Raw genomic sequence first — 15319 nt, forward strand, 5'->3', positions numbered from 1 at the left:
CAACACCACAGTTCAAAAGCAGCAATTCTTTGGCGCTCAGCATTCTTTATAGTACAACTCTCACATCCATACATGACTACTAGAAAAACCATAGCTTTGACTAGAAAGACCTTTGTTGGCTCAACTAACCAAAATTCCACAATACTGGTTGGCTCAACCAACCAAATTCCCAACTGCTCAACCAATCAAAATTCCACAATACCCCATAGTTACCATGGCCTATTATATGAAAAATGAGAGTTCCAGTCATCACGGCCCAGTTAGCATTTCTCCTTATTTCCTACCGTAAACTCTCCATTCCAGGCAAGTAAACCTACATGTATCTTACTACACCTTATGATATTTTCTTCTATCTGAAAAAGCTCTCTTCAACTGGTTGATGTCCCTCCAGCTTAATAAATTCTCATTTCAACTACAATAAATAATTTTATATCTTGACATTTATGTCTGCTCAGGCAAGTTCAATGCTTTTTACCTCTCTTCTCTTCTCAAGACTGTTCCCTTCATGACTGCTACTAGCCACAGACACACAATAAACACTATGACTAAACAATGCTCTTACTGTACATGTTCTCACGTTGTTTAGTTGGAACTACAGTAGCTTCAGAATGGAATCACCCAATATCAAAGGGAGTCTACACTCCCTGAGAACTGTTCTCAGTACTGCTGTTTCTGCAACCTAGCTAGGACAGAATTGTCCCCATTAGTCCTAAGGCAAACCCTTTACACTGCTACATGGCAGTGTAACTACCTTCACAAGACTCTAAATGGTAGGATTATTCCATTTATCCTTAACGTTGCTCCCATCTTCTTGTAAAAAAATTGACAGCCAAACTAAGTTTAGCCCAAAACAGTAAGTTGTTCTTATACTATATCTCAATCATTTAAGATTAAATTCAGCCCCTTTAAAAGGGGCACAGTAAATGTGTTTTATAAAAACTTTATAAAACTTTTATCATTTTATAAAAACTTTCATCAAAAGCACAAAATACTTAAAAAGTCTGGTCTTGTCAATTCAGGACATAGTCTCAAGGCCAAACTTGTGATCTCTCAACACAGTTAAAAAAAAAATGGAGTTTATTCTTGAATTTATTACTCATTTTCTCAATTTCAAAAACAGAGTTTATGTTTATAACCAATTCTTAAAAGAAAAAACATCTACATTATCTACAGGACTCTCAACCAATTTTTGAGTCTCATCCCAGCAGAAAAAGTGGTTTATTATTTCCTCACTGAAATAGATGTGGAAAAATTGTAACTATCATTATTTAAGACCTTCAAATTGTTACTATTATGAACACAAGAATTTTTTAAAATATCTAATACCCTGCTGCTGCTGCTAAGTCACTTCAGTCGTGTCTGACTCTGTGCGACCCCATAGACGGCAGCCTACCAGGCTCCTCCATCCATGGAATTTTCTAGGCAAGAGTACTGGAGTGGGGTTCCATTGCCTTCTCCGATCTAATACCCTAATACCAGATAAAAAGTATTGTGTATGCCACAGTTTTCATTAACAAATTTCTAGGACCATAGAAAAGTTAATATTATTAACAATATAATAAAAGTTGAATAAGAGGTCTCAATCCAAAAAAAAATAATTTTATGGTTGCTGTCGGGACTGCAAGGGGCATGGGTTTGATCCCTGGTTGGGGAACTAAGATCCCACATTTCACACAACACAACCAAATAAATAAATGTTGCCATCATGTTTGCAAGACGAAACTGAAGCAAAGATGCAAATAACATATCTACAAGGACTGAGGCAAGTAACAAAACTGAGTGCAGCAGGCTAAGCCTACATACAGCCAGCCAGACTGACAGGAACCACACTGATTCCCAAGCCCAGTTTAAAGAGGGGAACAGTTACTGCTCTGCGCCAGACAATAGGAATATTTCCGAGCAGTTAACAGGGTTTTCAAGTCTTCCTCTCAAAACACAGAAATCCATAAACTTCACTCAGAAATTTCCCAATTTGGGACTTCCCTGGTGGTCCAGTGACTAAGATTCCATGTCCCAGTGCAGGAGGCCTGGGTTCAATCCCTAGTCAGGAAACTAGATCCCATATGCTGCAACTAAGGATCCCACGCGCCACATTTAAGACCCAGCACAGTCAGTAAATTTTAACCAAAAAGAAAAAAAAATTTTTTAAAGATGTTTCCCAATTTTTCAAAGCTCATTAGTAGTTGAAACTTAAAGACACTGCAAATCAAACACATCTCTAAGGTGATTCAGTCCAGAGAACACCTCTGAACTAACATGTGAAAACTGCTTTCAAAAAGGTATGAGGGGGCAACAGGTAAAAAAAACCAGGTTTAGGTAAAACTGGCTTGGGTTTGAGTGTCTAATTCACCACTGAGCAGGTGGACAATGTCAGAAAAAATATTTATTCAAGTCTGTTTCTTCAAATGTAGAATGTCACTACTCTCTCACACAAGTTGGAAAGTGAAACTTCTAACACAGTATCAGAAATACCGCAGACATTACAAAAATGTCCCTTACTCCCCCTGCTCCACCCTCCAAGTCTGTAAGATAATTTAGAAGATATTAGATAATAAACACCCTGGAAGATGTTAAACAAGAAAAGAGAGGGGTGCTTGCCATGCCCAGTTCTTTGCTACTCATAGAGGTCCTTACACACAGAAAAGATACTGGTAACTAATGGCTTGAAATGGGTCTTCTCAAGATGGTACAGCTAGCTGGATTACCAATATCAAGATTAAAAAGATGAAGAGTCACAGCTCCTTAAAGATAAAGACCAAAAGTCTGTCCATTTTATTAACTTCATAGACCCTGACTTGCTGGTAGAAGTGAGAAACAATTTAAAGCTTAAACTTTTATACTTTTAATACTTTTGGTCAAACTTCCAGAAAACTTATTTAAGAAGCATGCTACAAAGCAAAGCATTTACACCAGACTCTTTAATATAAGAAACATGCCGGGAATTCCCTGGTTCTCCAGTGGTTAAGACTCCATGTTCTCAGCTTGGGTTTGATCCCTGGTTGGGAAACTAAAATCCCCACAAGTCCAGAAAGCACAGTCAAAAAAAAAAAGTCATACTCTAAGAGTTCATTTAAAGTATGATTTCATTAAACAAAACAGGGGATTGAATTTACTGCTACAGCTGAAATACCTTTGGACCTCTCAAACACACCAATTTTTTTAAAGAGAAAGAAAAAACATCAACTCACCAACATATTTGTGTTAAAAAGTACAATTCACATATACGTAAAAATTCTTTGGACTATACATAATCAGAATAGTTCTAATAAATTTCTAATGTGGTTGCATATAATAAAGCATTTTATTCATATATTTGAGTACATGTCTACATAGATGCTAAGCTCTAGAAAATCGATGGTATCTTCCTACAAATAGAACACACGGTGGACATGTGTGAGAAATGGACAGCACTGGGAAAGTTTAGTTTCAAGATTCTAAACACATTCTCTTTTCAAGCTTCCCACCATCACACCAAGAGCAAGAAAAAACTAATGCAAAACAGGATTGACAGATCACAAAAGGGAAGCAACCAAAAACGAATATTAAGTATTAAAACAACTTATACTTCAAAGTTAAATCCACATTTCCACTATAGCTTGTCCTAATCTACACAAACATATTCATTCTCTCATAGGAGAGTCTGAATTCATTCTATTCTCATATCATCCTTACATAAACTTCTTACAAACGACCATAAATAGCTCAGATGTGTGGATAAAAATACATTACAAATATCTCCAGGTACCCCAAAACTACAATCTTGATGTTAATTTTAAAATGAAAGATTTCTTAGTGGCTTTTTGAAAAAATTCTGCTTAAAACAAACATCAAAAAGTAAGCAGCCTTTTAAGCAATGTTTAATGCAAAATGATACTTTATAAATGACTTCAGAGTTCTGAATTTAGAAAATCTTTGTTTAAAAAGGGTCTTAGCCTGCAAAGATTACACTGTCAATTTATACTTTTTCTTCAACCATCAGAATAGACCAGTGTCTATTCTTACTGTTTTTCACTCTTTAGAAACAAAGGACATTTTACATACTACTAATCAGTAGTTTAAACTGCCTCACGTGTATGCCTTACTTTTTACTACCTCATAGAAATCAGCATCTAACAAAAAGTGAAAACAGAAATGTGCTGGAAGTCACATTTAGAACATAAATACAAATGCAAAAACAAAGGCCCTTATAGAGGTTATCCAGCACAGATATTTCAAACTAAACATCTATCAGAAGCTGCTAATGTTTCTCTTAACAAATGAACACTACAAACTGCAACAGAAGTCTATCTACAAAGTATCCTCAGACTAAGTAGAAGACGGAACAAAAATATGCTAGGCTATGCAGTCCTAAGTCAGAGAAAAGAACGAAAACAATCCACTACATGAAACATTCAGACATCTTCTAAACTATCAAATGAGTCTATACTTATCCAAAACATTCCGGAAAAAATTTCAATCCAATTCTTTTAAACATACTTTAAGGTCTTTAAGTATACTACGGTGGGAAGTGGAAAAGTTAACCAAAAATAAAGAACTTCACACAAGAATAAAATGATGCAGTTGGTCCTGGGATAAACTGGAAACAAAACCGGAGTCATCATGAAATTATACGCTTTAGCACACTTTTAACTCCAACGTGGGGAGGGGTGATGGAGGGCTGCCACTGTTCTGCCAATCTATTAATTACTCTATATGTCTATTCCACCTGTGAGTTTAAGAAAACTCTTCAAGTTAGGTCACCGAAGGACCGTCCCTCTAAAAGACGCAAAGCTGACTACAGACCATCCAGAAACGACTTAGCTTTCTCTCCACGAAACCCTTTCCCCTGGGCAACAGAATGTTTTCACAGAACAGAAACACACCCTCCTGCTAATCTTCTCGGAACAGTCGGACAGAGGCGGGGCACTTTGGAGAGCCAGAGACGCCCGGCTCAGACCAGCAGGAGACCACTGTTACCCCTCCTCGGGTGGCCTCTCCGCAGAACCGGGTCGGTCTGGATCGCCGCGCCCGATAAAGAACAATACAATCGCAACTTCCCACGAGCCTGCGCGGTGGTTCTTCGCGGCGGAGGGGACTCCGGAATTCGACACGGGCAGGGGCTGGGGCAAAAGGGTAAGGAGGGTGAGTGCGGGACCAGGCTGGCAAAGATCACCGGCCCCGCGGCAGCCGCCCGCCCCGGCGCCCGGCGAGCCCGCTGGAGCGATGGTGCCACCGGCCTGAGCTTCACGGCTCTCGCTTGGCCACCGGATCTCCCGACTTTGCTTCTCTGGCAGGCGACCCCAGCCTCCCAGGGGGCGGGAAAGGCCTCGCCGGAGACTCAGAGCGTCCTCGGCCCGCCACGGAAGGGAACGCGGTCGGGGCGCGGGGGACAATAGGGAGTGGGGAGCACCGCGCGCCCGAGTGGCGCCGCCGGCCGGCCGCGCTGACTGACGCACCCGCCGCACGGCGCGACTGCGCTCCGCTCGGCCCGGCAGCCGCTGCCGCCGCGCGGTCCGCGGAGCTCACGGCGCCACCGGCACTGGGGGTCGTGCCTCACCTCCCAGCCCCGCAACCCAGGAGAGGAGCAGAATTAACACTCTCAGCAACACCATCTTCCGCCTTCGCCGCCGCCGCCGCCTCCTCACGGGTTAACAGCAGCACATCGAACCGGAGGGAGAAGCTGAAGGGGCTTGGTCCGGAGCCTCCACGGGAAGCCGGGACCTCCCCGGGCAGGAGAAACGGCGAAGCACCTCCCTCTCACCCCACTTCAAGGGCCGGCAAAGCTCCCAGCACCTCCAAAACAGGGACCTCCCTCCCCCCCGTTCGTTTCCTTCCTCCCTTCCCCGCTTTCCTTCCCTCGCTCCTTCCCTCTTCTCTACCTCCCTCCCCCGAGCCCGGGACCTCCGCCTCCTTCCTTACCACGTGACCAGCCGGCGCCCAACGGGCAGGCGGAGCCGCACCCCTTCCTCCCGCCCCTCCCCCTCCCCCAGGCGCCCCAGGGGCGCGCGCATGCGCACTGGGGCCGGTTCCCGGGCTGCTAGGCCCGCCGCCGCTTCCTGTCCGCCGGCGGAGAGCTGGGATTGGGCTTGGGAGGCGGGGTTTCCTGGGGTCCCGCCCCCGGGCTGGAGCGCGACTCTGCGGACCATGCGGGGTTCCTGCTTAGTGCTGCTGAGAACTGTGTCTTGAGCACAACAGGCAAAGTGAGGGATGTTAGGGGGTCGCTGCCCTCGTCTTAACTTCACAGGGAATGGGGATTTTTGTTACTTCTTTTTTTGCCTCCCTGGGTGCATAACTTCTACCAAGTAAACAAAAGCAAAGCCTCCCCCATCCCGCAAAAGAAGCGAAGTCCCAACAAACAGTAATTACTTTGGAGACAGCCGACAAAGCTCAGAACCTGAATGTAAAGCCCTTCAAGCAGCAGAAACATACAGCCTACGTCCTATTTTTCTGAATTCTATAAAATTGTGTCACAGTCCAGGCCTTGGCCATTCTAAAAGAGTGAAGCCTCAACCACAGGTACTGAATCTAGCCTGAAAAATGTCCTAGTTACCACTTTCTGTTACTTCTCTGAAGAGAACTCTGGAATCTCCTTCACCCCAACTTCTTTGAAGCTCCTTTTTGAGCTCACGGTGACTCACTTTGATTTTTTAAACTTGCATTCCATGGATTAAAGACTTAAACATAAAACCTGAAACCGTAAGGCCTAGAAGGAAACAGAGGGAAAGCTTGATGTTGGTCTTGGAAATGAGTTTTTTGGATGTGATTCCAAAGGCACAAACAACAGAAACAAAAGTATAAAAGTGGGCCCACATCAAATTAAAAAAGCCTTGGCAGAAGAATCAAAATGAAAAGGCAATGTTTGGAATGAGAGAAAACACTTCAAATTGTTTCTCTTATAAGGGGTTAATAATTAAAATATACAAGGAACTCTTACAACTCAGAGGCTACAAAGCAGACAATCGAATTTGAAAATGTGCAGAGGAACTTAGTGCTTTTTCAAAGAAAACATCCAAATTACCAATAGGTGCTTGAAAAGATGCTCAATACCACTAATCATCAGGGAAATGCAAATTAAAACCACAGTGAAATAAGGCCACACTGTTAGAATGGTTATCATCAAAAAAAAAAATAAGAGATATTTGGACTTCGGTGGATAAGAATCTGCCTGCCTATGCAGAGGTCACAGGTTCAGTCCCCGATCCAGGAAAATCCCACATGCCCTGGAGCAACTAAACTCCTGCACCACAGCTACTGAGCACTCTAGGGTCCATGAGCTAGAACTAATGAACCTGTGTGCTACAACTACTGAAGCCCATGGAGTCCCCACATCACAACTTCGAGCCCACATGCTCCAACTATTGAAGCCAGTGCATGGCAAGGAGGAGTAGCCCCTGCACACCACAACAAGAGAAAGCCCATGCCAAGCAGTGAAGACCCAGCACAGCCAAAAATAAATAAATATATAAAGATAAGATACTTGTTGGCAAGGATATGGAGATAGGGAAACTCTTGTGCATTTTTGGTTGGAATGTAAATTGGTGTAAGTATTACAGAAAACAGCATAGATGTTCCTCAAAAAATTAAAAATAGAACTACATAGGACCCAGCAACACCCACTTCTGGGTATAAGACCAAAGGAGGTGAAATCAAGGTCTTGAATGGAAATCTACACTCACATATTCATTACAACATTATTCGCAATAGTGTCCCTGTATGGATGAATGGCTAAACACAATGTGCTTTATAGATAAGATGGCATATTATTCAGCAATGAGAAAGAAGGAAATCTTGTCATCAGGGATTAACCTGGAAGGCATTATGCTAAGTGAAATAAATCAAACAGAGAAAGACAAATACTGTGTGGCCTTACTTATATGTGGAATCTAAAAAAGTCAAACTAAAAGAAACAGAGTAAAATGGTGGTTACCAGGGTCTGGGAGGCAGGGGAAATCTGGAGATACTGGTCAAAGGGTACAAACTTCCAGTTATAAGATGGATAAGTGCTGAGAATCTAATAATGGCAATCATTTTGCAGTACTTAAGTGTATCAAATCATGTGTCAATTACATGTAAAACGTGTATACAGTTTACATATGGTATGTTGATTATCCAAAGATATATCCATTTGAATGCAGAGTTTCAAAGAATAGCAAGGAGAGATAAGAAAGCCTTCCTCAGCGATCAATGCAAAGAAATAGAGGAAAACAATAAAATGGGAAAGACTAGAGATCTCTTCTAGAAAGTTAGAGATACCAAGGGAACATTTCATGCAAAGATGGGCTCAGTAAAGGACAGAAATGGTTTGGACCTAACAAAAGCAAACAGTAGGAAAAGGTGGGGAGAATACACAGAAAAACTATACAAAAAAATATCTTCATGACCCAGATAACCACGATGGTGTGATCGCTCACCTAGAGCCAGACATCCTGGAATGTGTAATCAAGTGGGCCTTAGCATAACTACGAACAAAGCATGTGGATGTGATGGAATTCCATTTGAGCTATTTCAAATCCTGAAAGATGATGCTGTGAAAGTACTGCACTCAATATGCCAGCAAATTTGGAAAGCTCAGCAGTGGCCACAGGACTGGAAAAGGTCAGTTTTCATTCCAATCCCAAAGAAAGGCAATGCCAAACAGTGCTTAAACTACCACATGATTACACTCATCTCACACACTAGCCAAGTAATGCTCAAAATTCTTCAAGCCGGGTTTCAACAGTACATGAACCGTTAACTTCCAGACATTCAAGCTGGTTTTAGAAAAGGCAGAGGAACCAGAGATCAAATTGCCAAAATCGGTTGGATCATAGAAAAAGTAAGAGCTCCAGAAAAATATCTACTTCTGCTTTATTGACTGCGCCAGAACCTTTGACTGTGTTCAGTTCAGTTCAGTTCAGTTGCTCAGTCGTGTCTGACTCTCCGCGACCCCATGAATCACAGCACACCAGGCCTCCCTGTCCATCACCAACTCCCGGAGTTCACTCAAACTCATGGCCACAGAGTCGGTGATGCCATCCAGCCATCTCATTCTCTGTCGTCCCCTTCTCCTCCAGCCCCCAACCTTTCCCAGCATCAGTCTTTTCCAGTGAGTCAACTCATCGCATGAGGTGGCCAAAGTATTGCAGTTTCAGCTTTAGCATAAGTCCTTCCAGTGAACACCCAGGATTGATCTCCTTTAGAATGGACTGGTTGGATCTCCTTGCAGTACAAGGGACTCTCAAGAGTCTTCTCCAACACCATAGTTCAAAAGCATCAATTCTTCAGCGTTCAGCTTTCTTCACCGTCCAACTCTCACATCCATACATGACCACGGGAAAAACCATAGCCTAGACTAGACAGACCTTTGTTGGCAAAGTAATGTCTCTGCTTTTTAATATACTGTCATAACTTTCCTTCCAAGGAGTAAGCGTCTTTTAATTTCATGGCTGCAATCAGCATCTGCAGTGATTTTGGAGCCCAAAAAAATAAAGTCTGACACTGTTTCCACTGTTTCCCCATCTATTTCCCATGAAGTGATGGGACCAGATGCCATGATCTTTGTTTTCTGAATGTTGAGCTTCAAGCCAACCTTTTCACTCTCCTCTTTCACTTTCTTCAAGAGGCTTTTTAGTTCCTCTTCACTTTCTGCCATAAGGGTGGTGTCATCTGCATATCTGAGGTTATTGATATTTCTCCCAGCAATCTTGATTCCAGCTTGTGCTTCTTCCAGCCCAGCGTTCCTCATGATGTACTCTGCATATAAGTTAAATAAGCAAGGTGACAATATACAGCCTTGACGTACTCCTTTTCCTATTTGGAACCAGTCTGTTGTTCCACAAACTGTGGAAAATTCTTAAAGAGATGGGAATACCAAACCACCTGATCTGCCTCCTGAGAAATCTGTATGTAGGTCAAGAAGCAACAATTAGTACTGGAATGGAACAACAGACTGTTTCCAAATCAGGAAAGGAGTATGTCAAGGCTGGATATTGTCATCCAGCTTATTTAACTTATATGGAAAGTACATCATGCGAAATGCCTGGCTGGATGAAGCACAAGCTGGAATCAAGATTGCCGAGAGAAATACCAATAACTTCAGATATGTAGATGACACCATTCTTATGGCAGAAAGTGAAGAAGAACTAAAGAGCCTCTTGATGAAAGTGAAAGAGGAGAGTGAAAAAGTTGGCTTAAAACTCAACATTCGGAAAACTAAGGTCATGGCATCCGGTCCCATCACTTCATGGCAAATAGATGGGAAAACAATGGAAACAGTGGCTGACTTTATTTATCTGGACTCCAAAATCACTGCAGATGTTGACTGCAGCCATGAAATTAAAAGACGCTTGCTCCTTGGAAGAAAAATTATGACCAACCTAGATAGCATATTAAAAAGCAGAGACATTATTTTGCTAACAAAGCTCCTTGTAGCCAAAGCTATGGTTTTTCCAGTAGTTATATTTGGATGTGAGAGTTGGACTATAAAAGCTGAGCGCTGAAGAATTGATGCTTTTGAACTGTGGTGTTAGAGAAGACTCTTGAGAGTCCCTTGGACTGCAAGGAGGTCAAGCCAGTCAATTGTAAAGGAAATCAGTCCTGACTGTTCATTGGAAGGACTGATGCTGAAGCTGAAATTCCAATACTTTGGCCACCTGATGCTGGGAAAGATTGAAGGCGGGAGAAGGGGGGCGACAGAGGATAAGATGGTTAGATGGCATCATGGACTCGATGCTGGTGTGCTGCAGCCCATGGGGTCGCAAAGAATCAGACATGACTCAGCATCTGAACTGAACTGAATTAGTCTTGGGGCTTCCTAGATGACTCAGTGGTAAAGAATCCTGCTGAGCAGGAGACATGGATTCAATCCTGGGTTAGGAAGATCCTCTAGAGGAGGAAATGGCAACCCACTTGCCTGAGAAATCCCTTGGACAGAGGAGCCTGTGTCTGTGGGGTCGCAAAGAGTCAGACAGGACTATGGACTAAGCAACAAATTAGTCTTCATCTTTAGCATCCTGCCTCAGTAGACTGAATTAGAGAAAATAGGTATTAATACTAATAATTTGGAATTCCTACTTTTTACTGTAGGTTTTTTCAACTTACTAACACATGCTTTTTTAATTCTCATTTTGAAAAATGAATTACTATAGTTTTGCTCCAACATCAGTAAACTCAAAAAAATGGTCAGAAGTTCTAAAGTCATCATTAATAGTGCCCATTTACAATGAGATGTCTGGAAGAACGGCAGAATCTCATGATTTTTTTTCCCCCTCGTCCTTAAAAGATCCAATCTTAAGAAAGATGAGTTACATGGAAATATTACATTGCATATACCTGTGCTTGTATTTTCTTTTGGTGGTGTTGTCTGCAAATGTTTTGAATTTTTAGCCACATCTTGTGGCATGTTTAGTTGTGCAGCAATTTTTATAGTTAATTTCAGTGGTAGAGGTAAATGGTATTTTCTTTTTAATTTCAACTGGGTAAAAATATGTTTTGTATTATCAAGGTGATCCTCAAGAACTATGTTTAAGATTGTACTTCTTTTCACTTAAAAACAAATTCATCATATATCAGTATCATAATGGAGGGGATTCAATGTTACAAGTTTGAACCACTGTTTTCTTTGACATTTTAACTTACTACATTTTCTAACCTCAATGTTTCTTTTTTTAAATGAGAATGATAAAGTATATCCCTCGTGAGATTGTTTTGATAATTAAGTTTAAATTATTTAACATTTGTAAAGTGATTATAACAGTGTCTGGCTATTGCTATGTAAGTGTTTAAGTAAAAATATGTAAGTATCATGGTTCTACCATTCAAAAGCAGTGATTAGCAGTATTATTTCCTTAGTGACAACATCCAGCTTTGATACTATCAGTATAAACAAAAGTTTTCCCAAGTTTTAATAATGAGGAATTCAGCTAGGAAGTACATGGCTGTACACAGTATATTACACAAGTAATACCTCCGGAAAATGCTTCTTGCACAACTTAAAGCCAATCCTAGCAAACATTTCAACAACTACATTTCAAATTTTCCAACTCCAACTAAAGACATGCCTGCTGCATGTCTCACTATCATGACAAACTCAGTATGTTTAACTTATCTCTGATAATGGCACCACCACTCTCAGCAACCTGGAATGGGAAGTGAAATTATCTGACTCTTCTTCCCTTGTCTACTCATAACCAGTCACCAACTATTAATTCTTCCCTAAAAATGTTTTTCTTGTACCTTAAATCCTTCCCTACCTACTATTGTCACTCCAATTCACACAATAATTTTCTCTTGCTTACTGGACTTTTAACCCATCTCACTCCAATCTCTCTCACTTCTGGTCCTGGTTTCAAATATCACCTCAGTCCACTACAGCTTGCTTCCATCCCCTCAGCCCCAAGAAGCTACTCTTGCTGGGGCCATCAAAGATCTGTTAGTTACCAATGCCACTATACACTTTCACTCCTTATCTAATTAGGCTTTTGGTCAATTAACATTCTCTCCTCAAAATTCCCCCTCCAATGTTTCCCAAGGTCGTGCTCACCCCTGATTTTCCTCCTTACTTTTAACTGTGACTTCTGCATCTCTTGGCTTCCCTGGTGGCTCAGATGGTAAAGAATCTGCCTGCAATGCAGGAGACCCAGGTTTGATCCCTGGGTCAGGAAGATCCCTTGGAGAAAGGAATGGCTATCCAGAAAAGGGAATGGCTACCCACTCCAGTACTCTTTCCTGGACAATTCCATGAAGAGAGGAGGCTTGTGGGCTACAGTCCATGAGGTTGCAAAGAGTTGGACACAACTGAGCAACTAACACTTTCCCTTTCACTTTTCTGCATCTCTTCCCTGGGGTTTTTTTCTTCTCTTTATCCTTTAGATATTATATTGATGTTCCTCAGAATTTTATCTTTGGCTTTCATATTTTCTCATTCTTCATGTGCATGACTATTTTTTACTACCTCCAATGTCTATGACTCACTAGGCTGTAAACTCCATGAAAACAAAGCCTGGATCTGTATTGTTCTGAATTCTGTCCCGCTACCTAGCACATAGTCAGCACTTTTCCTCCACCTGTGCCCCAAGCACCAGCCCTATATCCTAGTTACATCGTTGGCCAGTATGGCAACCTTGAATAAGTTAAGGCATCTGTACCACAATTTCCTAATGTATACATTAGGAATAGTAGGATTAGTAATACCTACCTTTGAAGGTAGGGAGTTAAATAAATTAATAGAGGTAAGGCATTGAGAATATTGCAAGGGATTAGAGCAAGCATTATAAAATCTTAGGTGTTGTTACATATCTAACATGTACTAGCCAATTCCTTCCTGACGTTACATGGCCACACCAAATTCAACATGTCCCAAAGTGAACAAACCCCTACATCAACCTACCCAAACTGTTGTTTTTTTTTTTTCCTTCTAAATTCCCTGTCTGGGTTAAGGCAACATCATCCATGCAGTTACCTAAACTTCTCTCCCATTCCAGCAATCAAGTCATCTCTATTCTCCACTGTATGAAATTCCACCCCTTCCATCTATTTCTACTCCCACAGCCCAAGCTCTGATCTCCCCAGTTCATATCACCTATTCTCTGACTTTTTGCCACCACTGCTGCCAGAGTGACCTTTTTGAAAAATTTATCCTTTTATCTCCAGGATAAAATGCAAGGCCTTTATGATCTGGTCATTGCTTTCCATGACAGATTCATCCTTCATGGCTCTTTTCCTACTTTATCTTCTAAAAGTAGTAAGGACAAAAATCAGAGTAATAGTAGTAGCTGGTTGTTGGGCTTCCCTGGTGGCTCAGATGGTAAAGAATCTGCCTGCAATGTGGGAGACCAGGGTGCAATCCCTGGGTTGGAAAGACCTCCTGGAGGAGGGCATGGCAACCCACTCCAGTATTCTTGTCTGGAGAATCCCCATGGACAGAGGAGCTTGGTGGGCTACAGGTCATGGGGTCGCAAAGAGTCAGACACTCCTGAGTGACTAAGTGCAGTAGCTCGTTATTAGTAAGGAAATGGAAACTTAAAGAACTTAAATCACCAAAATCTCACTGCTGGTACCTGGCAGAGTCAGCACCCAAAGTTAAATCTGACTCCAAAGCGTGTGCTCTAATCACTGCAATACACTGCTGTTCAACTGCAGTTGTCTTCTCAGATGCACATATCACTTCCCTCTTCAGTATCTGCACATTTTATTCCCTCCATAAGGAATTTCAATAATTCATTTTATGACACTTTTTTTGGTCAGGATTTTGCTTTTTGTATAAAAGATGACTCAAAGAAGAAAAACACTTATAAAATCCATTTGGGGTCTTCCCTGGTGGTCCAGTGGCTAAAACTCTGAGCTCCCAATGCAAAGGGCCCGGGTTCGATCCCTGGTTGGGGAACTAGATGCCACATGCTCTAAGACCTGGCAAAGCCAAATAAAAATAGTAAAATAAAAATGAAAATCCATTTTTGAGGAAAAGAGAACAGTGGAAAATGGTGTTTACAACTTAAGGCATTTAGAGGAGTGTTATAAATATCACTTTCCTTTCAAATGTAAAGGAATAGATATTGTTAAACATACAGCTCAGGTTTCTCCTTTGTAACATTTTCACTAACTTTACCACTAGACAAAATTTAAAATCACTTGCTCAATAACCATGACATTCAAACCCAACCTGCTCCACACAGAGGATGCTGAGAAAACATATAGGGGGAGTCAAGGGGCTGAAAAAAAAAAAATTTAAGTATACCATGTCCATAATTGTAATGTATTTATATCAAACTGTACTGTATTTATTTATTTTAAATCTTCCTTAATTCCTAAAGATAGTAATGAATCACATGTTATAGGGGTTTTGAAAACAGAACCTCAGAGAGTTAAGCAAATATATATCCAACAAATGTTTATTGAATCTTAATGCCAGAATAGAATCCATTCACTAATATATTCAAAACCTAGGAGTGATTGCTCCTCTCGCTGTCTAAAATCGTGATATCTTATTCTAACGTTCAAGATGCTCCAAAAAACTCAATTGTCCAAACTTTTCTCTCGTCTCCTTACAATACAGCTTCTACTCCACCCTGTCAAACTGCACGTGGGAATGCCAAAATATCGTCAACTTTCTCCCTTCTACACTTTCCCTCTCTTGTTTCCTCCCTGCGCATATGGTATATTTAAAAAAGAAAGAAAGGCAATGGGCCCAAAATGGAGTTACTTATACTAGGCCTCTTGTCACCAAACTAAGATTTAATAGTTTCAGTTCTCTCAGAAACAGAAACTTAAACCAGTCAATCAGTAATCACCTGATCAGCACCTGATAGGTAATATACCTAACTGTAAATTGGGTCAGGCCCTTATTGTCCCCTAAAGGAAAATA

General features: G+C 41.3%; 1 protein-coding gene across 2 annotated transcripts in view; it reads right to left on the reverse strand.

The window, feature by feature from the left end:
* Positions 1–5845, reverse strand: part of ADAM10 (ADAM metallopeptidase domain 10) — a 140307-nt gene extending 134462 nt beyond the window's left edge. For both annotated transcript variants that reach the window (XM_055437389.2, XM_055437390.2), the window contains exon 1: positions 5537–5845. In XM_055437389.2, the coding sequence (XP_055293364.1) occupies positions 5537–5591 (55 nt within the window). In that variant the 5' untranslated portion in view covers positions 5592–5845. The remainder of the gene's footprint in view (positions 1–5536) is intronic.
* Between the last annotated feature and the right edge of the window lie 9474 nt (positions 5846–15319).

Source organism: Moschus berezovskii, chromosome 9 (genome assembly GCF_049115385.1).
Source record: "Moschus berezovskii isolate FMDL1 chromosome 9, NW_MosBer_1.0, whole genome shotgun sequence".
Taxonomy (NCBI): Eukaryota; Metazoa; Chordata; class Mammalia; order Artiodactyla; family Moschidae; genus Moschus; species Moschus berezovskii.